At 38.0% G+C, this 26,105-nt stretch overlaps 1 protein-coding gene and 1 pseudogene across 11 annotated transcripts in view; one reads left to right on the top strand and one right to left on the bottom strand.

The window, feature by feature from the left end:
* MAP7D2 (MAP7 domain containing 2) overlaps positions 1-26,105 on the bottom strand; it is a 204,314-nt gene that overhangs the window by 81,934 nt on the left and 96,275 nt on the right. For all 11 annotated transcript variants that reach the window (XM_007493443.3, XM_007493444.3, XM_007493442.3 and 8 more), the window contains exons 2-3: positions 7,334-7,411; positions 4,304-4,467 (exon numbers count right to left, since the gene is read on the bottom strand). In XM_007493443.3, coding sequence (XP_007493505.1) covers positions 4,304-4,467; positions 7,334-7,411 — 242 coding nt within the window. The remainder of the gene's footprint in view (positions 1-4,303; positions 4,468-7,333; positions 7,412-26,105) is intronic.
* Positions 7,621-26,105, top strand: part of LOC100013692 (MOB-like protein phocein) — a 112,728-nt pseudogene continuing 94,243 nt past the window's right edge.

Here is a 26,105-nt window from a genome sequence, read left to right on the forward strand (position 1 = left end):
GACCAAGCCACAGAATCACAGAAGTTCAGGGTTGTAATGAACCTCAGAATCCATCTAGTATCAACCAAAATCTCATCAATATCTCCAACAACAACTCTAAAAACCCCCAAACTTCTTACCTTCATCAATAATCATATAAAAATGTTCTAAATCACTCTTTATTAGAGAAATTAAAATTAAAACAACTCTAAGGAACTGCCTCACACCTATCAGATTGTATGACAGTAAAGGACAGTGGTAAATGTTGGAGGGGATGTGGCACAATTGGGACACTAATGCATTATTAGTGGAGTTGTGGACTGATCCAAACACTCTGGAGGGCAATTTGGAGCTATGACCAAAGGGCTATAAAAGACTGTCTTTTGCCTCTTTTTGTATGCCTAGAGCTTAGCTCAGTGCCTGGCACATAATATGTACTTAATAAATATTCAGTGACTATCAATCAATCAATAAGAAATATGGAAACTACAAATGGCTCTCTTGTTCTCAATGATATCCTCCTTGTGCTTGTGCTAGAATTCAGTTAACAATATGGTAACGAAAGTATTTCTCTCCCAACTGAGTGTCCCTAGGTATAGACTTCAAAGATGCCATCTTTAATAGTGAAGATTATAGAGACTGAAAGAATGACATACAAGGTCAACACATTACTTTCAGTACCAATCTTCTTTAAGCAACAGCAGCAATTTAATTATTGATTATCTGGACCAGAGATGGTTCCCTTATCTTTGGAGGCCTAAAGTTGGGAATCACTGAACTAGGGCGGTACTGTGACCACAGAGGTCCTAAAAAAGCTTCAATTCTTTTATCTATGTGGAGGTCAGAAAAGATATTTCCTCTGGAGACCTTTTGATGTTCCGTTTATATAATACTCATGCCTGCCCAAATTATCCACTACCACAAAATGCCAGTGTTTTTCCTGTCTGACTGTACAACTGCATCAAAAGCTGTATGGATGTGGTTCACTGCAATTTGATTCTTTGACTATCATTGATTGCACATTCTGTTTTGCTGAAGGTGTTGTGGCTTGGAGTAATCTTGTTTCAGTTATTAGCCATAATATACACTTTCCCCATGATGTAAGACACCCGCCACACATACCCCCTACCAGGAATAAGATCTTGGGGCCAAGATCAAGGCCAACTTTGGGTTCCTTCAATGTTATTGGTAGGATAGAAGGGTTATTGTCAACTGATTAAGAGTTGAAAGAACTTCTGCTACACTGGATGATAAAATCTTTAAATTATGTGAAAACAGCTATCATGCCTGCCACCCCAAATTACAGAGTTGTTGTAGAGTAAATGAATTAACTTGTAAAGTGTTTTGCAAACCTTAAGGCACCATGTGCTAATTCTTGTTATTATTATTATTATTGCTATTATTATCCTGGTCTACTTCCACTAGACTTGTTCTAGTTTGTCGAATATATATATATATATATATATATATATATATATATATATAATGGGTAGACTTGTACATAACCTGAGTAGGGCAGAGTACAGTGATAAGAGGGAATTCTTCATCAGAATGCTTAAGAAAATTAATTAGAAGCTGCCAAATCTAAATGCAGCTAGGGTAAGAATGATTCTTTAATTGTTAAGTCTCTCTCTCTCTCTCTCTCTCTCTCTCTCTCTCTCTCTCTCTCTCTCTCTCTCTCTCTCTCTCTCTCTCTCTCTCTCTCTCTCTCTCTTCCTCACACACACACATATACAAAGCCACTCAGAAATCAGACTCCAATGACTAATATCCCCAGAGAGCACATAATGCTGCATTAGCATCCCAGAAACATCTAATGTGACTTTACAGTGACCCTTCTTAAAAGAAGGGAGCATTGACTAATATTCATTTTTTTTGTATACCAGGAGTCAATATGTATATTATGGAAAAGAAATAGGAAGATTCATGAATGCTTTAAATCATCAAGTAATGGTGGGCATTTTTGCTTAATTTAGTGAAACCCCTTCCCTTTGACAGATGAGGTGAAGTGGATTCCTTAAGGGGAATTCATCCATACTGGCACAGCAGAAAAAGCAATTTAGCTTAACTGAAGAGCAGGTGGACCAATGGCTGGGGTTCATCACTTCTTCCTTCTGGGGATATAGAACAATCTAGGGGGGAGAGGGGGGAAGAGAGAGAGAGAAAGAGGAGAGAGAGAGAGAGAGAGAGAGAGAGAGAGAGAGAGAGAGAGAGAGAGAGAGAGAGAGAGAGAGAGAGAGAGAGAGAGAGAGAGAGGGAGAGAGAGGGAGAGGAATAAGATTTTCCCTGCCCTTAGAGTTTCTCTCTTCTGGGCCTGTCTTGCTTCTCTCTCTGAGGAAGCTCACCAGAAAGGTATGCATGTTTCCCTAGAGATATCTCATGTGTATTCATGTGGCCATGATGTCCACTTCAAAGTCCTGACACATGTTAGTCCATGATGACTTCACTTATCAGGCTTGGTAAAAGGTCTAAGTCTGCTTGAACCTTTTGAGAACATTCCCTTCCTCCCTTTCATATAGGCAGGAATGCAAGGAAGGACTCAGAATCTCTGGAAATCAGTGACACAGCCAAGAGTCATTTGTTTTGTTTTTGAAATCCTTACCTTCCATCTTAGAATCAATACTGTATATTGGTTCTAAGACAGCAGAGCAGTAAGGGACAGGCAATGGGGCATGAGTGATTTGCCTATGGTCACACAGGTAGAAAGTATCTGAGGTGAGATTTGAACTCAGGACCTCTCATCCTTAGGCAGGTAGCTACCTAGCTACCCCCACATACAAAAGTTGTTGTTGTTCAATCTTTTCAGACTTGGCCATCTCTTCTTGACTCCATTTGGGGTTTTCTTGGCAAATATAATGGAGTAGTTTACCATTTCTTTTTGCAGTTCATTTTACAGATGAGGAAACTGTGCCCAAGGTCACACACATAGGAAGGTCTGAGGCTGGATTTGAACTCAGACCTTCTTGACTCTTGGACCAGTGCTCTAACCACTGGTCCACCTAGCAGTTCTCCTGAATCATGGATTCCTTATTTTTTGTATCATCCAAAGGAAGGACATAGGGAAAGAACTATAAGAAAGCAAATTGCTCTGACACCAGAAATTTTGGGCTATGTTTGCTTTTCCTCAGATCTTGCCATACTGCTTTCCTATAGGGAGGGCTCTCTGGTACCTACATTTCCATCAAGGGAAGAAGGAGAAGGACTTGCAGAGCCCAGTGCCCCAGAGCATCATCACTATTCTTGGAAAGAATTTTTGAAATTTTCAATTGCTCAGTCACTGTTTCAAGAGCATAGAATATTCTTCTGTTTTGTTGTCACTGCTATTGTTTTAAAAGAAAGGAAGTAAGATTAGAATGTTAGACTATATTCAGAGATCTGAAATACTATTGAATTCAGAGGCTTCTTTGCATGCTATACAGCTGACTGTCATATATTATTCACACTAAAAGATGATGACTCATTATACATTATGCATAAAGAAGGATTATCGCCCAACATAAGCCTATGAGTACATCCTTGCCATGCTCTCATTAAATAAATACACAACTTAAATAAGCTTCCTTTATATATTTTAAAACTTCAGTAATAGAAGACTTTCTCTCTCAGGGAGACTTTTATTACCAAACTTTGAAAATATATACTCATTTTTTAAAAACCAGGTTTTTAAATGAAATTGGGGATAGAGAATGATGAGACAAAGTATTATAATAAAATCAACATACATGCAACATCAAATGCAATCAAAGAAAAAAATTCAATTTTTCACCATGGCGTCTATTCATTCTTATAAAGTTATGTACTTAAGAAAAAGTCCTCCCAAGTGATACTCCATCTCATTTTTACTTACTGTCCTCCATGCCTGGAATCCTCTCCCTCCTGTTTCTGCCTCCTAACTTCTTTGGTTTCCTTCAAGTTCCCATTAAAAATCCCACCTTCTCCAAGAGACCTTTGCCTAGGCCCTCTTAATGCTAGTGCTTTCCCTCTAAAATATTCTCCAATTTACCCTTCTGTTCCTTATTTATATGTAGTTGTCACATATTGTCTACTCCATTAGAAGATAAGCTCCTTTAGGGTAGGCACTGTTTATTTTGCTTCTCTTTGCATCTCCAAACACTTAGCACAGTGATTGGCAGAGAATAGACACTAAATAAATGCTTTAAAAAAAAACAAAACTTATCTATCTCTAGTCTGTCTACTGACCTACTTCCCTACTTGTCTGTCTACCTAGCGTCCATAGAAGACATGTGACAACCAAGAAATTCCAGCTAGTAGATGGAAAGAATTAGTCTCCAGTAAGTCATGGTATCTTCCAGGCAAATCTTACCTCCTCCTCCTTGAGCTTTTGTTTTCTCTTCTCTTCAACAGCTGCCCTCTTCTGGTCTTCCCTCTGCTTCTGTTCCTCCAGCTTTTTCCATCGCTCTTCAATTTGCCTTTCATACTGAAGTTTAGCTCTTTTTTCTTTCTCTAGGATCTGTTGTTCTCTGGCAGCTTAGAAAAAACACCACCAACAAAAAACAAACAAAAAAGGGCAATTTGCCATTGTACTCATAATAAAATGTAAAAGTAACCAAAATACCCTCAGATCTCTCTAGAATTCTAACTAGGGAAAAGATAAACAACATGTATACAGCGTGGGTCACAGTACTGAATCGGAATACTGGAATCTAAGAGGAGAAAAGTGTTGATGTTTTCATAATTCAGGAAGTAAAAGGCTCACTTTCTTTCTAATTCACTTATTATGATTCTATGTTCCATTTTACTTTGTTGTTTTTCATTTGCATTTGAATACATGATCTTGTGGACTATACTGTCCATGAGGTTTTTCGTGGCAAAGATACTAGAGTGATTTTTCCATTTCCTTCTCCAGTTTTTACTGTCTTACTTTATACCTCCTTATTCTCTTCCTTCCCTGATTCACTCTTTCTGATCATCTCCTGCCCTCACCAAGGAAGAATGTTGACATTTTATATAGGTCAGTAATAACAAACCATTTAGAGACCAAGTACCCTCATGCTTCCCCAGACAGGGGAAGAAGGAAGCATTCCCATTGGGCTGCTGGGCAGAGAGGTGAGTGATGTGAAAGAATGTCCTCAGGTGTGGTGGAGATGGGAAAAGGAGCAGCCCCCTCTGGCACAAATACCATAGGTTTGCCAAGAGGGGGTAGGTGATCCCCAAAATACTTCTATCAGCAAGTTCCTCTCTATCATAAGTGGAGAAGCATTTTTTCCTCCAAAGAGGACCCCAAAATAAAAGGAAAAAAATTAAGTGAATCATACATATAGAATGATCTCAGTTGTAATATGAAGAAGAAATAGAAAATAGATAATAATAAGTAATTTTAAACTAATGCTTCAATAATGATCCTTTGAAAGTCACAGTTAGTTAGGGCTAAAAGGGAAAGTAAAGAGGAAAGAAAAGAGAGCAAAAGAAATAGTTTTACAGATGAGAAGCTGAGGCCTAGGAAGGTTAAAAAATATTTCTAGGATCATACTGGTAGCAGAACCTTGTGGCTAGCACTAGTTGTGTTGCATTTTTGTACCTATAGGCCTCCTAGTGGTAACTATTCCCTGTGTATATGGAAATTAAATTTCAGATTAAAAGTCCTCTTCCTTCTCTCTATCCTCATTTATTTGAGCTTGTTCCTTAAGAGTGGTGTGGCAATACTTTGAACTTCATCACCATCAAAAACTCCTTAACTTCAATCTTTCCTGATCATAATCCCATAGACCCTCAAATCCAAACTTCTTCTCCTTTCAGATGTTGCCTCTGTTTCCCAAGAATCTAAAGGGCCTAACTGTGATTTAAGGAGCTTTGATATCATGCTTACTGATTTTTGGAGGTATAAGGATACACCTTCCCTTCATTTCTATCCATTCTCCCTTCTGTATTGTGAATCTTAAAATTTCTCAGACTTGTGAATGTTAAAAATTCTCAGACTCTATCTTAGAACATTTGGTTAAGACCATTCCCCATTTTAAACAATGAAGGTACTTGATCAGGAATGTGAGAACTCTAACACTACTCCACCAATACTTAAGCATACTTTAGGGGAAGATAAAGTTGTAAACTCCTTACTGAACAATGAAAAAGTACTTAACCCATACTTATAGTGAGGCAAAAGCCCTTAAGCAAGGTCTATTTTTAGATCTAATACAAAAGGGTGCTAAGTACCTATGAAGGTCAAATTAATCACTAAAAGGTCAGGCAATTTGCAAACTTGCAAGGGGCAAGCTTAACAAAAAAGGTGTGAAGTTTTAGTCTACCCAGAGAAGTTGAGAACTAAAGAAGGTGTGAATTAAGAATGGTCAGTCCTTTGGAAAATGTCTACTGTGATTGGTAGATGCAAAAACTTAGGGGAGGTGACAGGAGAAAATTCTCTTTAAAAGGAGGTCAGAAAGCCTCTGAAAAGGTGGTTCAGCTTGCCAAAGCTGAATTGGAGGGCTCAGTGGCTGAACTTAGTTGAGCTGAGGAGCTGAACTGGTGGGTCTCTCTGAACACTAGAATCTTGCTTGGGACAAATCTTGTGGTGAGTGGATTAAAGACTGACTGATCTCTCTCTTAAGGCTTAAGCCTAAACTGGCTGAGACTGGCCTAGGCTGGCCTAGCCCTTTTCTCATTCTTTCCTCTTACTCTCTCTCTCCCTTTCATTAATTACTTAATTTGTATTAATTAAAATCTCTATAAAACCCAGCTGACTTGGGTATATTTAATATTTGGGAATTTTCCCATGGCAACCACTATATTTTTTATTTGAAACCATATTTTCGTGGTCACAGTTTAAGGCAACCACTCTTTTAACTGTTACAATATATAACTACCTTTCCTTCCTGAACTATGAAACTCTTAATTCTTACTATACTCCATGCAGTAAGTTGAAAACCTAGATCATCCTCTCTCTCTTCTACCCCACTAGTCAAGTCGATTGCCTAACCCTCACTATTCTTTTTTTTTTTTAAACTCTTACCTTCTGTCTTGGAGTCAATACTGTGTATTCGTTCCAAGGCAGAAGAATGGTAAGGGCTAGGCAATGGGGGTCAAGTGACTTGCCCAGCATCACACAGCTGGGAAGTGTCTGAGGCCACATTTGAACCTAGGACCTCCCATCTCTAGGTCTGGCTCTCAATCCACTGAGCTACCCATCTACCCAGCTGCATACCCCACCCCCCTTACCACTCTTCTGCCTTAGAACAGATTCTGTTCTAAGATAGAAGATAAATGATTACTGTTGCTGTTTTTTCATGCCCCATAGTAATTCATCTCTAGGATCACCTTAAGGCTTTTCCTGATCATTTCCACTTCCATCTAGGCTCACTCTCTCTTCTCCATCCAGCCTAAATAGCCAAATATAACTTACCAAGAGATCTCTCTCTTTCTTGTCTTCTTTCCTTTGCTAATCTTTGTCTCTCGTTGGTCTTCAAAAATCCATCCATACCTACAAGACATAATGCAATTAGAAAAAATAAGAGACAATCTGAAAGAGGATCATTTCATAGGACCCAGGATCAGCAAAATTTGGAATTACAGATAGAAAAAAAAACCCAAACAAATAAATAGGGTATCTAGGTAGCATAGTGAATAGAGCACCAGGCCTGGAGTTGGGAGGTCCTGAGTAGAAATCTGGCCTCCAAATTTTCCTAGCTGACTGGCTCCAATATTGACGAAATTCTTGAACCACCTGAAGGCCAAGATGAAGGTATATGGAAATATGAGCATTTAAGGCAATTCTGCCTGGAGCTAAATGGACTTGTGTCAAACTTCAGAGTGAGTGCCATCCAGATGCATGTACTCAAGTGACAGCAACTGAACAATGGGTTTTTCTTTGTGCAGCTCACAAAACTCCAAAAGAGTGTCCTGCTATAGACACACTAGGCACATGCTTGATGGTGCTGCATGTCTTCTGAATAGCAATAAATATTTTCCGAGCAGAGTTAGCAAAAAGGAGTTATCTGTAGCCAAACTAGGATCAGTGTGGATTTACAGAATATTTTACATGCTTATTTTCATCATCAGCAAATACGAGAATGAAACTTTTTTATGTCACCGATTTACTAAATTTGTGATGAAATATAATTTGATGTCTGAGGATAACCTGATTGTACCAATTTTGGAAGAGGAAATGCACAATTCAGTATCTGGGGAAAGTGAAGCATGGTGGGACTCATATATAAAAATTACTGAACACATAATGAACATTAATTATGTACTATATATATCATTTTAGACACTCCAATCATGTATCCATATTATGGCTTCTGTGTTTAGTATAGTTTTGTATCTTGTGTGTTGCCTTTTAAAATGGGAAAGACTTTAAGTTATTCATGAGCTGTATATTCACCAATGTGGCACTCATGGTTTTTAAATAAGATTAGTATTATCTGTTAATAAAAGAATTTACAATTCTGTAAAATTGCTGCTAAACAATCACTGCATCACAGTCCTCATCAGACAAACCTAAAGAAGAGTGAGCTCTAGGTTTCATATAAGCCATTTACTAATGAGATAGCAACATTTTCCCTTACTTTTATGTCCTAAATTTAGAATACTTGAGGAAATTCATATAATACAGTTCAGACTAAATATAGATCATTTTTGAAAAGCTGGTTTTCAAGGTCTCCTTATGAATTTTGACATATATCTATGAAGATTATGTGTATATCCAAATGTAAAAGCAAGTGCAGTGTTAGTAATGCTAAAATATTAATCTTACTCTGCTACACAAAGTATATTCTGGGCCAACATACTTGAAAGCTGTATGTTTTTCTGGATTTACCTTTCTGTAATAGTGGACAAAAGAAGTTTTGCATACATCATGATAATGATGCTAAGGCAAATAAATGCTTCTCCTAATGAAACCCTTTCATTCCTACTTCTTTCCCTCAGTTCCCTCACCAAAGACAAAGCAAACAAAACAAAACAAAAAACCTTTTCCAGGCTAACATAAATTACTAGTATAAAGGCTTATATGTATCTATATTAATTATCTACAGATTATACCTCATAATAACATTATTATACTACAAGAAAAGTGTACTGGCATAATTTCTTGTTTCTTTTTGTTTGGTAGAATTATTCTAAGTACTTGGAAATTTTTAGTCTTTAAAATAGTTTGGATATTTCTATTAGTAATATTAATCTCATTGTTCATCTAGACAATACTTAGGGCTGAGAAAATAATCTAGCATCTCTACCCCCTTTCAAAAAAAAGCTTATATTTGAATTATGTGCACATGTGAGATTAATTGCAATAATTCACAGGATCCATGAGAGCTACTTAATGGTGTTGCATTGGTTGGACCATTTTAAAATGAAATGCCTTAAGGACAGAACTTTAGATTTGATAATATGAGCAGTGTAACTGAATGCAATCTTTTAAAAAGCACATGTTTTAATTTTAACATTATATATATTAAGAGAGCATACAAAAGAGTGAAGAAAATATCTAACAACAGACTTTTTGATGGTTTTAAATGCCCAAAAGGGAAAAATATTTTGAATGTAGAAGTTAAGGTTATTTGGAAATAAAAGTGAAATGCATTTAAAAAAAAATCTTCCTAGCTGTGGGATCCTGAGCAAGTCACTTAACCCAAATTGCTTAGCCCTTACCACTCTTCTGTCTTAGAATTGATACTAAGACAGCAGGCAAGATACCACCTCTCCAAAAAAGAACAACCCTACCCAAACACCAACTTCACCTCACATTCCAATTGACACACTGAATCTTTAAATCATTATATGTTTTATATCATTATATGAGAATCTTTAAATCATTATGTGACTATTACTTTTTTGTAAGGCTACTCATGGTGCCAAGATAAAAATTTTGTTGTTTTTTTAAACAGGGGAAGAAGAAATTCTAAAACAAATCACTTCAAAGTACTAAAAATTAGGACAGGAGCCCAGGAAATGAGAGGTATTTTATACTCAGTGTGTAAAGGGAGAGAAAGGAAATACATCTCATGTGTCACAACAAAAGAAGCTTCAGGGAAATTGTGGAGACCTATAAGAAAGCTTAAGAAGCCTTTCACATTTCCAAAACATTGGATGTCATGACAGCAAAGTAGCTTCAATAGCTTTTATGATACTATAAAGAGCTCTGAAGATTGACACACCCTTAAAAATTACTGAAAAAATTTATATCTAATGTAATTTGGCTCTTACAGGTTTTATCCTTTTTAATTTCTTATGTTAACTCATGATATATCAAAACTACCATGGAGAAAATCGTGATGTGGAAGGGATACCTCTACTCTTTTTGAACTCTATAATCCAGCTACACTATCATTCTATTTTACATCTCTCCAAATCTTTGAGTTGGTCATCTTTCATTTCTGGTATCAACTTCCTTCTCACCTTGACCTCATAAAATGCCTCTCTTCCTTCAAAATGAAAGTCTGGTACCACCTTCTCCACAAAGCTGTTCAGAATCCCTCCAATACTAGCAATATTCCCCCTGACCCCAACTACCTTCTATTTGACTATCTTGTATATATTTTGTATTTATTCCTATCGTAGGGATTGAACTGGAAAATGTCTCATAGAACATGTATCTTGACTGCTTCTAGATGCCCAGGTGTGATTGGCTTGGTACAGAAGAACTTGGGTGTTTGGGAATGACTAATCAATTTTCTTATTCATCTTTTGGTCCTGTGATACCAACAAAGCTGTCTGCATCAAGGATTATCCACAAAGACAGGATGAGTCCCCCACTCAGTGGACCTTTAAAGGAGTAATTTTGCAATGAAGCATTTCTCTTGCCCTGTCTGCCAATCATGTCATGCTCCTTTTAAGTTTCTTTCTGTGTGGGGTGGGGAAGAGGCTGGACATTGACTTTGTTTGGACAGTGCAGAGTTGAGGTAAAGGGGAAATTTACTACTTTAGCTTTCACTCACATAATTTTTACCACCTGGAATGTCCTCCTATTTCTTCTCTATCAAAATCTTATACATTCTTCAAGGTCCAACTGAAACCATACTTCCTCCATGAATAGTTCCTAGGCTTACCAACCCTAACTTTTTATCCTTCATCAGCCTTATTAATTTTGTGTGTGTGTGTGTGTTTCCATTATACATCAATCAACAAACACTTGATATGAAACATGATGAGGCAGCTGGGTAGTATAGTGAATAGAGTCTCAACCTAGAAACAGGAAGACTCATCTTCCTGAGTTTAAATTTGGCCCCAGACACTCCCCTAGCAGTGTGACCTTTATTAATTTATTAATCCTGTTTGCCTCAGTTCCTCATCTGTAGACTGAGTAGAAAAGGAAATAGACCAACCACTCCAGTATCTTTGCCAGGAAAACTCCAAATAGGGTCATTTAGAATTGGACACACCTGAAAACCAATGAACAAAAGCAAAAGAGCCAAAAAAAAAACAAAAAACAAAACTGGTTCAGAACTAGGCTCTAAAAAAGGGGGAGAAGGGAAGAGTGGGGCATTTGGATGGCTCAGTAAATGGAGAACCAGGCCTAGAGATGGGAGGTCCTGAGTTAAAATCTTGTCTCAGACATATCCTAGCTGTGTGACCCTGGACAAGTTATTTAACCCCTATTGACTAGTTCTTCTGCCTTGGAACCAATACACAGTATTAATAACAAGATGAAAGGTAAGGGTTAAAAAATGTTTTTTAATAAAATTTTAAAAGCGGGCAGGGGTGAGGGTGGTAGGTAGAATATGGACTCAGAGGCTTGAGTTGGAATTTACTCTGAGCAACCTTGAGCAAGTCATTTAACCCTTACTGGTCCCAGTTTTCTCATCTGTAAAATGAGATATATTTACTCAATGATTTTTAAGGATTCTAACATCTTGAAAGACTATGGCCCTCATGCTCTTTGTGGTGGCCAAAAATTGGAAAATGAGGGGATGCCCTTCAATTGGGGAATGGCTGAACAAATTGTGGTATATGTTGGTGATGGAATACTATTGTGCTAAAAGGAATAATAAAGTGGAGGAATTCCATGGGGACTGGAACAACCTCCAGGAATTGATGCAGAGTGAGAGGAGCAGAACCAGGAGAACATTGTACACAGAGACTGACACACTGTGGTACAATCAAATGTAATGGACTTCTCTACTAGCAGAAATGCAACGATCCAGGACAAAACAGAGGGACTTGTGAGAAAGAACACTATCCACATCCAGAGAAAGAGCTGTGGGAGCAGAAATGCATAAGAAAAACATGACTGATCATGTGATTCAATGGGGATATAATTGGGGATATAGACTCTAAATGATCACGCTAGTGCAATTATCAATAATATGGAAATAGGTCTTGATCAATGATACATGTAAAATCCAGTGAAACTGCATGTCAGCTATGGGAGGGGGTTTGGGGAAGTGAGGGAAAGAATGTGAATCATGTAACCATGGAAAAATATTTTAAATTAATTAAATAAAAATTTTCAATTAAAAAAAAGATTGCTCTACTGCAAATATGAATAACATGGAAATAGGCTTTGAACAATGATACATGTATAACCCAAAGGACTTGCTTGTCAGCTCCAGGAGCAGGGAGGAAACGCAGGGAATCATCAATCATGTTACCATGGAAAATATTCTAAATAAAAAAAAATGTTAAAGGCTATGGTCCTTCCCATATGACCTTGAGCATATAAGGTTCAGTGTGTGTGACTTCAGTTTCCTCATCTGTAAAATGGGGTTTGGAATAAAAGATCTTTAAGCCACCTGATATCTCTAAAAAAATGTATGGCACTACTATGAATACTGTGTTGCAACTTCTATCAAGGAGAGACTGTCATGGAATACAATATCCAAAAAGGTAAATGAGAAACACTTACAACCAAGAATAATTTGCCCTGAAAGACTAAGTATAATTCTATACAGGAAAGAAATGGATCTTTTTTTTTTTAAATATATTTTATTTGATCATTTCCAAGCATTATTCGTTAAAGACATAGATCATTTTCTTTTCCTTCCCCCCCCCCCCTATAGCCGACGCGTAAGTCCACTGGGCATTAGATGTTAAGAAATGGATCTTACCATCTTACCAAACACCACAGAAGACTTTCAAGTGTTCAGGATAAAAAGAGCCACTGCTGGACAGAAAACCCAGAGTTTAAATATAAGAGCTGAGGAACCCATTTGAAGAAATGGAAGGGGCTAAATGACCATGAAGCAATGTTGTTCAGTCACATCTAAACTCTTCATGACCCCATTTGGGGTTTTCTTAGCAGAGATCCAGGAGTAGTTTGCCATTTCCTTTTCAGCTCATTTTACAGATGTGGAAATTGAGGCCAACAGAGTTAAGTGACTTGCCCAGGGTCACCTAACTAGTATGCAGGAAGATGAGTTTTTCTGAATGTAGGCCTGGCACTCTATTGACTGTGCCACTTGGCTAACAATGAACTGGTTATTTTCTAATAAGGGAAAAAAGACAAGTGTCCCCTTCAGAATTCCACCGTCCACAAGGATCACAGAGGGAGTTAAGGAACATACAAATGGGAAACAATGGACCCTATATTGTTGTGTCTGTGGGCATACAGATATGTGAGGGAAGGTAGATAGAGCTGAGCTTTTCTTAGGAATTCCCTCGGGCTGGGTTCTTTGCTCTGAGATGCCCCTAAATGTCCTGGATAGATCTACCTTATCTGTCACAGCACAATCTTCCCTTTGATCCTAAAAGACATGATGGTTCTGCTATGTTTGCTCTAATCTCATTATCCCTAACTTCAGAATCCCAGAATTCTCACTTTCTGAAATAGCTTTTTCCCCTTATGCAAATTGCTTAGAGGTAATCTAGTCCCTGCACAATAGCTTTGATTAATTCAAGTTACCCTCAGTTCGGATGGCTTGATTCAATAAAAAACTGTTTTCAATCTAATCACAGCACCAGAGCCAGACTGTATAAAGATCATTAAGAAACAGGGCTTCTTTCTTCATGGCTCATGTAACCCACAGCAGCAAGCATATACTACAATAACTACAAGGCAGAATAAATTAGAATAAGAGTATATGAGAACAAAGTGGTATCTGAGATCAGAAGGAGAAAGGCTATTTTTTTTTAAAAGGAGATAGTAGACTCTCCTTGGGGTCCTTTATAATTCATTTAGTCCCCATCACATACCTAGAAATGCCATAAATATACAAGACATTCAAAGCTATCTAATGTACATAAACATGTTTGTGTTTAATTTCTGATTCATCATAAAAAATTTAAGTGGTTTTTCAAGCAGTTTTTGATATGATAAAATTTAAGTAAAAAACTGAAATAAATTTGATACAATAAAATTTCACATTTTTCTACCAGTTCACCCCATTTGGGGTACACACAAGGTTTTCTTCACACAGCTGCTGTTATCCTGAGTCTATTCTTTGCCTCTTGACATTATACCTTTTCCCAGTCCTGTTAGCAATGGAGAAACAATAGGGAATAAGAAAATAACCTAATACAAAGCAATCAAAGATGATTTGAATGGGTTGTTTTGTTTGTCTGTTGTTTTTTTTTAAGGGTCATTGGAAGGACCCAAGAGGTAGAATTCACAGACAACAAAAGATTATTAAAGCAAAGCATCTTATATGTTGTTCAAGAAGACTTGGTCACAAGTACTAGACCCTTCTGAGACACACAGAAAGCAATGGTTTATCATACCACAGTGGAAAGAGTATTGGTTTTAGAATCAAAAGACTGTTTCAATCCCTGCCTCCATTATGGTCCAGTGAATATAACATAAGACCAATTTACCATTAGGAAGATCTGAGTGTAAATCCTTTCTCTGATACTTACTAAGTGTTTGACCATGGGAAATCACTTAACCTTAATGTGATAATATATAAAGCAATTTAAAACACTACATAAATGTTAGTTATGCTTACTGTTATTGTTGCTATTTTGTTATTAGGTTCATGTGGGATAATATACATGTAGCCAGTCACTGGAAAGTAGCTGGAGCTTCCAGCATACCCTCTGTTTGAGTCCTTGGGAACTTTGTTCAAGGCTGTTCAACCCCTGAGGCTAGGACTCTTCTAGGAAAGATAAACCTTCCTCCCCTTGGTCTTGAAAGAGGAGAAAAGCAGATATCTTTGATGTGAAGATTGGATTTGGCTATCTCCTGATTGTAACAATGATGGTATTTAGCTCTTCCTAGATTGTGAAGGTAAAATTGTAATCCCTGGTCTATTTTTAGATTTTAATCCCCAAAGTGTTAACTTAGTATTTAAAGTAGATCTACCCATTTTAAATACAAAAAGATGTTAACTAACCAAAAAGGTGTTAATTAGCTACAAAAAGGTGTTAACTAACAAAAAAGGTGTTAACTACAAAAGGTGTGATATCCATTTCATACATTGAGTGGGCAGTCCTGGAGAGGAGCTTCTGCTGTGATTGGTAGATGTAAAATTTAGGGTAGGTGACACAAGAGAAAAAGATCTTTAAATAGAGGAAACAGAGGCACATGGGAGAATCAATCAATAGATCATTAAGTCACTCGGAGTTGAACTGGAAGTGATCAGTCACTTGGGCTTGGAGTGAAGAAGAGTCACTCAGAGGAGAGACTTTAAAGAAGAAATCAGAATTGAATTGGAAGACAGACACTTGAGGAGAGACTGGAAGACAGACACTCAGACTTGGAGTGAAGACACTGGACCCCTGGAGGAGCTCATACAGGAGACCTCAGACTGCTTTCCTTTTAGATGGTCACCGTGGTAAGTGAAAGGCTGACTTAGTTTCCTTTCCTTTCTGGAGGTGTGAACCTCCAAAAAAGGCCCATCATTTATCGATTCCTTTCCCCTGGCTTGGGCTTAGAATTTCTACCTGGCTCTGAGGAAGCCAGAGCGCTCTCTCTCTCTCTCTCTCTCTCTCTCTCTCTCTCTTTCTCTCTCTCTCTCTCTCTCTCTCTCTCTCTCTCTCTCTTTCTCTCTCTCTCTCTCTCTCTCTCTCTCTCTCTCTCTCTCTCTCTCTCTCTCTCTCTCTCTCTCTCTCTCTCTCTTCCCTTTTCTCTCTTCCTTAATATCTTCCCTCTATTGTAAAAATAAATTACAGTAAATTCCATTTACTTTAGTAATTCATTTTGGGATTTAGAAATTAAATCCCTGGTGACCACAAATCAAATATTCAGTTCAATAATAAAACTAACATTGAGAAGAACAAAATTCAAAGAGAGGGAGAAAGGACCTACTTGTACAAAAATATTTATATCTTTGCTTTTTGTGGTGGTAAAGAATTAGAAAATGAGGGGTTGTCCATCAATTGGGAAATGGCTAAACAAATTGTGGTATATGATGGTGATGGAATACTATTGCACCATAAGAAATGAATAACAAGGAAATCATAAAAAAATTTAATTTTAAATTAAAAAAAGATTGCTCTACTGCAAATACGAATAACATGAAATGGGCTTTGAATAATGATACATGTATAACTCAATTGTCAATTGTCAGCTCCAGGAGCAGGGAGGAAATGCGGGGAATCATCAATCATGTAACCATGGAAAATATTCTAAATAAAAACATTTTTAAAGGCTATGGTACTTCCCATATGACCTTGAGCATATAAGGTTCAGTGCTCTCAAGCAACTTACATTCTAGTGGAAACAGTTATCATATAGAAGGATCTTGGAAAAGTAGAAGGAGGGGTGGGGATTGATGTGTGTAGAGGCATGGTGAGGAGACTGCCAATAAGTGGAAAAGAAGCCTGGGCTCTGGCAAGATTAAGCCATCTGAGATTACCAGTCAAGGGCTCAAGAGAAACTAGAGACTTTGATATTTATTATTCTAGGACCCACAAGGCAGGGAAAATGAATCTGGACCACATCTAGATAGAAAATGAGCTCATCAAGTCCTTTGAAGAGAGAAGCCTTTGAGAGGAGCAAGACTAAAGACTGGAGTTGCTTCTCTGGAAAGCGATAACTGCAGGAAATACCCTTCCCTAAGGTTTCATTCTTATTTGTGGCTTAAGAAAAGATTTATATCCACTTATCTCCCCAGAATAGAGGTCAGTGCCTGGAAAGAGTTGGGCATAAAAGGGAAGAGCTGGGAAAGAACAATCCTACCCAATTATGAGTGAAGGGCCAGAGATTAAGGTTAGCTAGTGATACTCTTCAGCCAAACCATTCCTACATCCCAATCTCTATTAGGTAAAATGCATTGCAAGTTTCAAAAAAGCTATGTAACTGTTACTGTTATCCTAAACAATATCCGGAAAGCTGACCTAGCACTACTTTGCCCTTTCCCATCTCACAAGTTTAAATGAGACATCTATGAAAGTGCTTGGTAAGCCTAGAGACCTCTGATCAATGTAATAACCAACCCCAATTCCAGAAAACTCAGGATGAAGCATGTACCAATCTCCTGACAAAGAGGCGATGGACTCAAAATGAAGAATGAGACATATTTTTGGAGGTGGTCAATGCAGGAGTTTGTCATGTGTGACTGTACATATTTATTGTAAGGATTTTTTTCCCTTTTCTCTTCAATGTGGGGGTGGGGGTGGGTGAGAAAGATTCTTACATTTTAAAAATGCTCTGTAAAGTATAAAGCAGTATGCAAATAGAGATTGTTATTGTTACTCTCATCTGAAAATATAAACCAAAGTGCAGTTATTGGGGTGGGGGAAGATAGATTGCAGCCTCCATGGCTTTTAAGTCCAAGAAAAACCAACAGGTAAAGCTAATGAAGCTTCTTGGGCAGCCATAAGGGGCTTCTGGGAGAGAGCCATTCTAACAGTCAAAGAGCAGATTCTACCACTACAGGCTGACCTTCAACTTGGTCTGGAAGATGCCCTACTCTGCCTGTTTGCCTCCCAAAGAACAAGTCAGTTGTTGGGTTTTACAAGATTCCTATGGCAAGAGATCCTTTAAATCCCAATTGCATGGGGATATTGACTCTAAGTGATCTCCCTAGTGCAAATAAATAGGTCTTGATCAATGACACATGTAAAACCCAGTGGAATTGCACATTGGCTATGGGAGGGGGATGGGAAGAGGGGAGGGAAAGAACATGAATCTTGTAACCATGGAAAAATATTCTAAATTAATTAATAAAATTAAAAAAAAATCCCAGTTGCACCAGGACAAGGGGTGGACATGAGGGTGGTGTTATTGTTTTTTGTTTTTTAAGAGGGTGGTTGGGAACATCTAGGTGGCTCAGTAGATTGAGAGCCAGGTCTAGAGATGGGAGATCCTGGCCTCAGATACCTCCCAGTTATATGACCCTGGGCATGTCACTTGACCTTCATTGCCCAGCCATTATTCTGCCTTGGAACCAATACATAGTATTGACTCTAAGACAGAAGGTAAGGTTTTAAAAAAACGGGGTGGGGGTGGGGGAGAGAGGTAAGGATGGAGAAGTAGTGCCAAAGCTGTTTCATAGCAACCTGTTAGCAATCCTATCTTTTCCAGGGATGTTCTAATGTAAGAGCCTCCCTTGACCTTGGCCTTTGTTCTTGGCAACATTTGGATGCCTTGAGTGTGATTTCCTATTTCTGGCTTAACTCTATACTTTGCGCTTGGTGCTTTTGACTCAATGTCTACAAGGAGCTAGCTGGTTGAAGTTGGTGAAGGAGGCTGGCTGAGCTGTCACTGTTCTGGAGGTGAAGAGACTCCCTTAGTGAAACCTTGGCTTTCTCTCTCCTTCCCATTCAAGGGCAGAGCTTTCTTTTAAAATCCCAATATATGCTTGGTCCCTAACAGGTTCCTAGTAGATTAAAAATGAAGATGTTTACTCATGTTTTCCCAGTTTATAGCCTAAAGCTTCTTATCAGCCCCAATCAGAAAAAATCTGGTCCCAAATATTATTTTCTTTCCCCTTCTAATGCTCGTTTATGACTTGAATTCTCCAGCTATTTCTCACTAACTAATCTAAACTGAGTTTATGAAAACTCAATATTTTACATGTTTCCCTTCCACGCATTCAAGTAAGCAGAATTGGCACTGATTCAACTAGCCATCTGGATTTTAATACACAGTCACACACATACTAAGAAAACACTTAAAACAATGCCATATTCAGAAACAGAAGTTTTTTAAAGCGTCTATGGTCTGTCACTGCAAGAGGGGAGGCATGTCAGGGATAATATGGCTGACTTCCCTTCTATTCAGCTCTCTGTTAAGGAAATGGTAAGACAAGGGAACAAAAATAAATTGGAAAACTGGGGAATGGACTTCAGCCCCTAGGGAAGCACAGAGGAAAGTATTCGAGGTAGGTCTCACAACGGTTTCATTCCAGAACTTCTAAAAAAAAGTTTTTTCTTGTCTTAGAATTGATACTAAGTGTCGGTTCCAAGGCAAGAGAGCTTAAGGGCTAAGGAGAAGTGACTTTTCCAAGGTCACACTGCTAAGCACATATTTGAACCAAGACATCTTGTTTCCAGGATTGGCTCTCAAATCCATCTAGCTGAGCCACCTAGCTGCCCCCATTCCAGAATTTCTAACGGTTGTTGGCATGATCTGGCACTTCTGTCCATGGTTCTCTCCTCAGAGCTGCCACCCACAATGATAATCACACATTATAGATGCCAGTTGGAATGTTCTTCAGGTGCCAGATCTGCTATGATTTACCTGTCTGTCAAGGTCTAAGTATCCAGTTTTCCGAGGCTCACTTACTAGGATTGGGGCTTCTGCCCTTCCTAACCACAAGCCATTTTCCCAAGGTTAAGGCCAGAGGCACTTTGAGGAGTTTGCCCTTCAAAGTCCTTCATAAACCATACTCCTCCTACCTTTCCACTCTTCTTTTACTTACTTCCTGCCATCTAATCTTTAACCCAGTGCTCCAGACTCTGTCCTCTCCATGCCATGCTCTCCCTCTTCATTTCTATCTACTGACTTCACTGGTTTCTTTTAAAGTCTCAAATAAAAGCCTATCTTCTCCCAGAAACCTTATCCAATATCTCTTAGTTTTAATTCCTTCCCTTTGTTAATTATTTCCTATTTATTCTGCATTTAGTGCTTATGCACATATGTGTTTATTTGTTGTCTCCTCCAAAAGATTGAATTCCTTGAGGGCATGGATTGTCTTTAACCTTTTCCTGTATCCTCAGTGTTTAGTACAGTGTCTGGCACGTACATAGAAGGCACTTAATGAATGAATGTTTATTGACTGACTGACTGATTGCCCTCCAATCAAATCCAAAATCAACTCTATTACAAAATTGAATAATATGGAAATAGGTTTTGAGTGGTAATGCATGTATTACCCAGTGGAATTGCTTGTCAGCTCCTGGAGGGGAAAATGGAAGAAAGGAGGAAGACAAGAATCATATAACAATGGAAAATTTTTTAATTAAATTTTTACAAAATCCAAAATCACTTTGGAACTTAGATAAAGCCAGGAAGAAAACTGTTTGACCAGCAATCAGTCCCTCTCTATTATATTCTCAGTTTTTAAGCCTTTGAGCAGTGCTCCAAATTGTAGGGTATAGAACAAACAAACAAACAAATTGTAGGGTATAAATGAATGAATGATTAAATGAAGATTAAGTGCTTACCATGTGCTAAGCATACTCTAAGTGCTAATGAAGCAGATACAAAAAAGAGAAGATCCTTGCTCTCAAGAAGTTTCCATTTTACTTATGTGTAAATTTGATATTGGAATAAAATAAAGGTTAAAAAACTAATAAAAATAAACAAAGAAAGAAGATTATGTTTTAGTAGGGCAAGACAACATATATGGGCAAGTGGTTGTCAGGGAAAGGAGTTTTAATCTGAGCAGTAAAAGGGTGGGGAATAGATCATACAGTATTCACATGGCATGTTCTTTCCAAAAAGCAATAGGATGGTTGATTTGATTACTGTGCCTAAAACAAGAGGTTCAAAATGGTGGGAGGGAAGAAAGGAAGGATGTGAAGGTGAAGCTCCCGAAGTAGGTTCCTTTTCACTCAATCACCAATTAACTGGTCTGGGGCCTATAATGGGCATTCCAAAGATAAGGAATTCATTTCTCCTGGGAAGGAAGGTCATGGTTCTGGAGGTCCAAGTTTGGTGTGGAGGATGCTGGTCTAGGTGGGAAGAAACAAGTCAGAGGGCAGAGGTGGCAGTTAGTTGAGGATATGACCTGGGTGCCTGCCTGGGTCATTGATGGAATATAAGGGTGAGGAAGCATAGAGTGCTTCTTGAGAGACCATATCATGGTTCTCTCATTTTATCTGTTTCCACTGCTGCCTTCCTTCATGTCGCCCAGTCTTTCCTAGGATCCCAGAGTTAGAGCTAGTCATCTCAGAGATCATTTAGTCCCTAATTTTATCCTTGAGGCCCAAAGAAGGTGACACTAATGTCACATTGGTAGTTTGTGGTAAAGCTAGGCCCAAACCCAAGTCTTTTGACTCTAAATCTAGACCCTTTCCAATGAATTATATCTGCTGATAAGGGGTAGAGGCTTGTATTTATACATTATGAGGTAAATTATGAGTATGATATTGTAGAAAGAACACTGGATACTCAAGAGTCAGGAGCTCTGAATTCAAAACCCAGCTTTGAGGGGTAGCTAGGTGGCTTAGTGGATAAAAGAATCAGTTCTGGAGACAGGAGGTGGAATCAAATCTGGCCTCAGATGCTTCCTAAACTGTGTGATCATGAGAAAATAACAACCTCAATTGCCTAGTCCTTACCATTCTTCTGCCTTGGAATAATAGTTGGAATCAATTCCAAGGCAGAAGGTAAGGATTAAAAAATATATATCCTGCTTTGGGAGCAGTTGGGTAGTGGATAAAGAACATCAGGCCTGGATACAGGGGCACCTGGGTTCAAATCTGACTGCAGATGCTTCCTAACTATGTGACCCTGGGCAAGTCACTTAAAACCTTTTGCCTAGTCCTTGCCCTTCTGCCTTAGCATTGCCACTAAGACAGAAAGTAGGAGTTAAAAACAACAAAAATCTAGCTTTGACATTTACTAGCTGTGTAACCATTGGAAAGTCACTTAACCTCTCTTAATCTTAATTTCTTCTAAAAAATGGAGATATTTCCATTATCAAATTCACAATGTACATTGCAAAGAAAATGCTTTACAAACCTAAAAATGCAATGCAAATACGAATTATTATTGTTGTTCAGCCATTCAGTTGTGTCCAAATCTTTGTGAAAATATATCTATCCATGGAATTTTCTTGGCAAGGCTACTGGAGTGGTTTGCCATTTCCTTCTCCAGTGGATCCTTTTGTCAGGCAAGTAGAAGCTAAGATGACTTGTCCAGGGTTGGATCTGGATTTGAGCTCAGAAAGATGAGTCCCAACACTAGGCCTGCCACTGATTCCACTGTGCCACCTAGCTGCCCACAAACTAGCTAGATACTGGATAAATTGGAGATAATCAATAAAAGGAAGGCACTGGAATTAAGGGAGATCAGGAAAGGCTTCCCATAGAAAGGAGGAACTTAAAGGAATCTAGGAAGCAGAGATGAAGAGAGAAACCAATACAAGCACAGGGTATGGTACGTAAATAAATGGGATGGAATATTATCATGCTATAAAAAATGAAGGGGATAATTTCAAAGAAACCTGGGGAGATTTGTATGAATTGATGCAAAGTAAAGAGAGCAGAACCAAGAGAACACTTTCTACAATAACAACATTATAAAGGCTACTTTGAAAGACTTAGCATCTCTATAGCAATGCTGATGAACACAATTGGCTAACCATGACTCCAGAGGACTTATGATGAAACATGCTACTCACCTCCTGACAGAGGGAGGTGATAAACTGAGGGGGGCAGATTTGACACATAAGATTTTCTTTTGGGACATAGTAAATGTGGGGATTTGTGTTGCTTGATGATACATGTTTGGAATCAAAGTTTTGTTTTTCTTTCTCAGTTGGGTAGGAAGAAAATAGAAGGGAAGATGGACATCTGTTGATTAAAAAAAAATTGGGCCTAAAATTACAAGGGTTCAAGTTTCTGCCCTGACTCCTGCTAAGATCAGCTTTAGGAAAATCATCTTAACCCCTATGAGTCCACACTTCCTCACCTCTAAAATGGGGTAAAAGTTGAATGGGGAGATTTCTAAGGTCTCTTAACAGTATAAGGACTGGGACTTCTCAGATTACACAACTGCATTATCTTCCGATATTCTAGTAAACCTACCTCTCTGTGATTTAGGGTTTTTTCTAAGGAAATGTGCCAATTATTGGCCTGAAGTAGAATATCAAGGGACCCAATAAAACTTCAGGTGCTTATTGACTTCCTCTTATTGATCTTTCAAGACAGATCAGATAAAATAGCTAAGAGCATAATTTTAAATGGAAATGTACTTACCTCAGGGATAATATGATTTATCTAACCGACCTTTCATTCCTTATGTTATCACAGTACATCCAGGTCTTTAAACTTGTCTATCAAGTTGGTAACTCCATAAATGCCTATGAGTGACACTCAAAAAGATAACTGAAATCAATGAAAAATGATAGGGTTTTTCATCTCTAACTTGAACACAGATGGCAGAACAACCTTAATATTTTGCATCCTGCTTTTTTTATTTGGGAGAAGAGAGAATATAGTTTTTTGAACTTCTTATGTCCCAAGTATCTAACATTTGAACACATAGTGGATGCCGAATATTTATTCAAGTGAATTGAATGACTTTAATTAATTTCCTCTATGAAAATACAAAGAGAGTTCTTTGAAGGTTTTAGAAAGCACTATTGTCCCATCAATCCTACACCAATGTGGTTTAGTTATTGTTTTATTGCTGACATTAGTATTTCCATTTTATGAATGAGGAAACTAAGGCTCAGAAATAGAATTGACTCATCCAAGGTCACACAACTAGTAAGTTTTAGAGCAAGAATTCAAACCCAGGCTTCTTCTATTGCCAAAGGTTTGTTCAATTACATCAGCTGCCTTCCCTCCCTTCCAAAAGGAACCAGTAATTCTGGGAATATAGATAATTGTTTAATTTATTTCAATGACACAGAGTCAAACTCTGTACTTAGCCCAATACCTGGCACATAGAGAGCACTTTTAACTGCATAAACCTAGGAAAGTCAGTCTAACCCTCAACACCCCCAACAAATTCTCTTAAGTTATAGAATAGAGACAAATTGTCATCAAAAGAGAGGTTCCCTATACCAGGGAAATCCAAGTTCTGGGGTCCAAAAATAGATATTCAAGATGATAATAACTGGCATTTATATAATGCTATCCAAAACATTCATTTCAACATTTATTAATCACCACTGTTAGCAAGACCCTGCGATAGGTGACACATGGATACAATGGTGTATAACTAGGTCCTTACCCTCAGGATATTACATATGTGTAGTGATGCTGATGCTGCTAATAATAATGACTATATTTATTTAATGCATAATGTGGCAAGTACCATGTAAAAGGCACAACCAGGATAAACAGGATAACTCTGAATGATAATTATCAGAATAACTACATGGGGAGAAAGTGGCATTTGGAATAGGCTTTGAAAGATGGATTCCATTCCAAGTGGATAAATCAGCATGAAAAGATTTACGTAGAAAAGGGGTACCTACTTTATTCAAATCCTAAAGGTATGTGTTTTAGGAATACACTGTAGTAGTAAATGAATTCCTTCTCAATCTGAAATATTAGTTCTGCTATGGTAAAAGGTAAGAGCTATTTTCAAGTGTTGAGTTAAGAGTTTCAAGGGTAAACTCTTTGCACTCTTTCTTTCTGGTAGCCTTCAAAAAACCACTTTGGTGGTCCCAGATACATTCCCTCTTTTCAAATTGTTTACCTGGTCTGGAAAGGCTAAGATGGGCAGAGTATCTGAGGAAATGTGTCCATTGAAGATGTCTGGTTCTATACAACTCTTTTTGACCCCCATTTGGGATGGCAAAGATCTTGGAGTGATTTGCCATTTCCTTCTTCAGCTCATTTTACAGATGAGGAAACTGAGACCAACTGGGTGAAATGACTTGCCCAGGGTTACAAAGGTAGTGGCTCAATACTCTGTCCACTGTGTCACTTAGCTACCCCTCAATGAACAATTTATGAAATGCCAAATATGTGAAATACAAGAAGAGAGATGAGTGTCTCTGCCATCAGAGATTTTAGAATCTAGTAGAAATGTTTAAACTTAGTCATTCTTATTCATTCGCCAAATATCAATCACTTATGTGATATGTCTCTAGATTTCTGTGTGAATGTGTATATGTGTATATATAAAGATACATGTATGTATATGTATAGGGTGTCTCAGAAACGGTAGTTTAAAGCCATTAAAGCTCAAGATGAAATTACTATAACTACTAAATACATATTATTATACACACTAAGCTAGAATGGGGAAGATAATTACCCAACATAGTAGACATTAATGTTCTACAATTGCCTGAATTGGGCAACTAATTCTAATGTAAAGGGAGAGAAAAATAGCCTACCTAAGGCACTTATAAAATGTGATCCTGGGCAAGTCACTTAACCTTTCTTTGCCTCAGTTTCCTCAACTATAAAATGAGGGCAATAACAGCACCTAACTTGAAGGGTTATTGTGGGGAACAAAAGAAATAATATTTGTAGAAAGCACTTAGCACAGAGATATTTATAGAAATCACTTGGTATTGAGATAGCATTTGTGGAAAAAAAAATTAGCACTGAGATAACTGTAGAATATGTCTAATCCAGGGCAGCTAGGTGGACCAGTGGAAGAAGAAACAAACATGGAGATGGGATATCCTGAGTTCAAATTAACTCAGATACCTCCTAGCCATATGACCCTGGCAAGTCACTTAAATTCATCTTCCTAGTCTTTATTGCTCTTCCACCCTGGAATCTATACTTAGTATTAATTCCAATTCAAAAGGGAAGTTTGTTGTTATTTTTTAAATGCCTGAAACATAGTAGGTTCTATATAAATGCTTATTTTCTCCTCCCCATAAAAATGAGGTTTGGGGTCTAGATGACTTCTGAGGTTCCTTCCAACTCTAAATCTATGATCTTATTATTCAATGATAACAAATAAAAGGATTTGTCAATTTAGGGATTGATAGTTGGTAGTCTTTTAAAGAGGGAGAAGAGTTTCAACAGAATTCAGCCAGATGGAAAGGTATAGTGGGCTGACTCTTGATATGTGCTGACTGTACCAAGCTGTCAGTTAGGCTGATGGCCTTTCTTTCTCTGGTCCTGGAGGCTGAGCCAAAGAACATGCCAGCAGGGAACATTTACTTGCTAAAGGCGGTTTTATTAAGTCAAAGTGTATTTATAGGAACAAA

Source organism: Monodelphis domestica, chromosome 4 (assembly GCF_027887165.1).
Source record: "Monodelphis domestica isolate mMonDom1 chromosome 4, mMonDom1.pri, whole genome shotgun sequence".
In the NCBI taxonomy this organism is placed as follows: Eukaryota; Metazoa; Chordata; class Mammalia; order Didelphimorphia; family Didelphidae; genus Monodelphis; species Monodelphis domestica.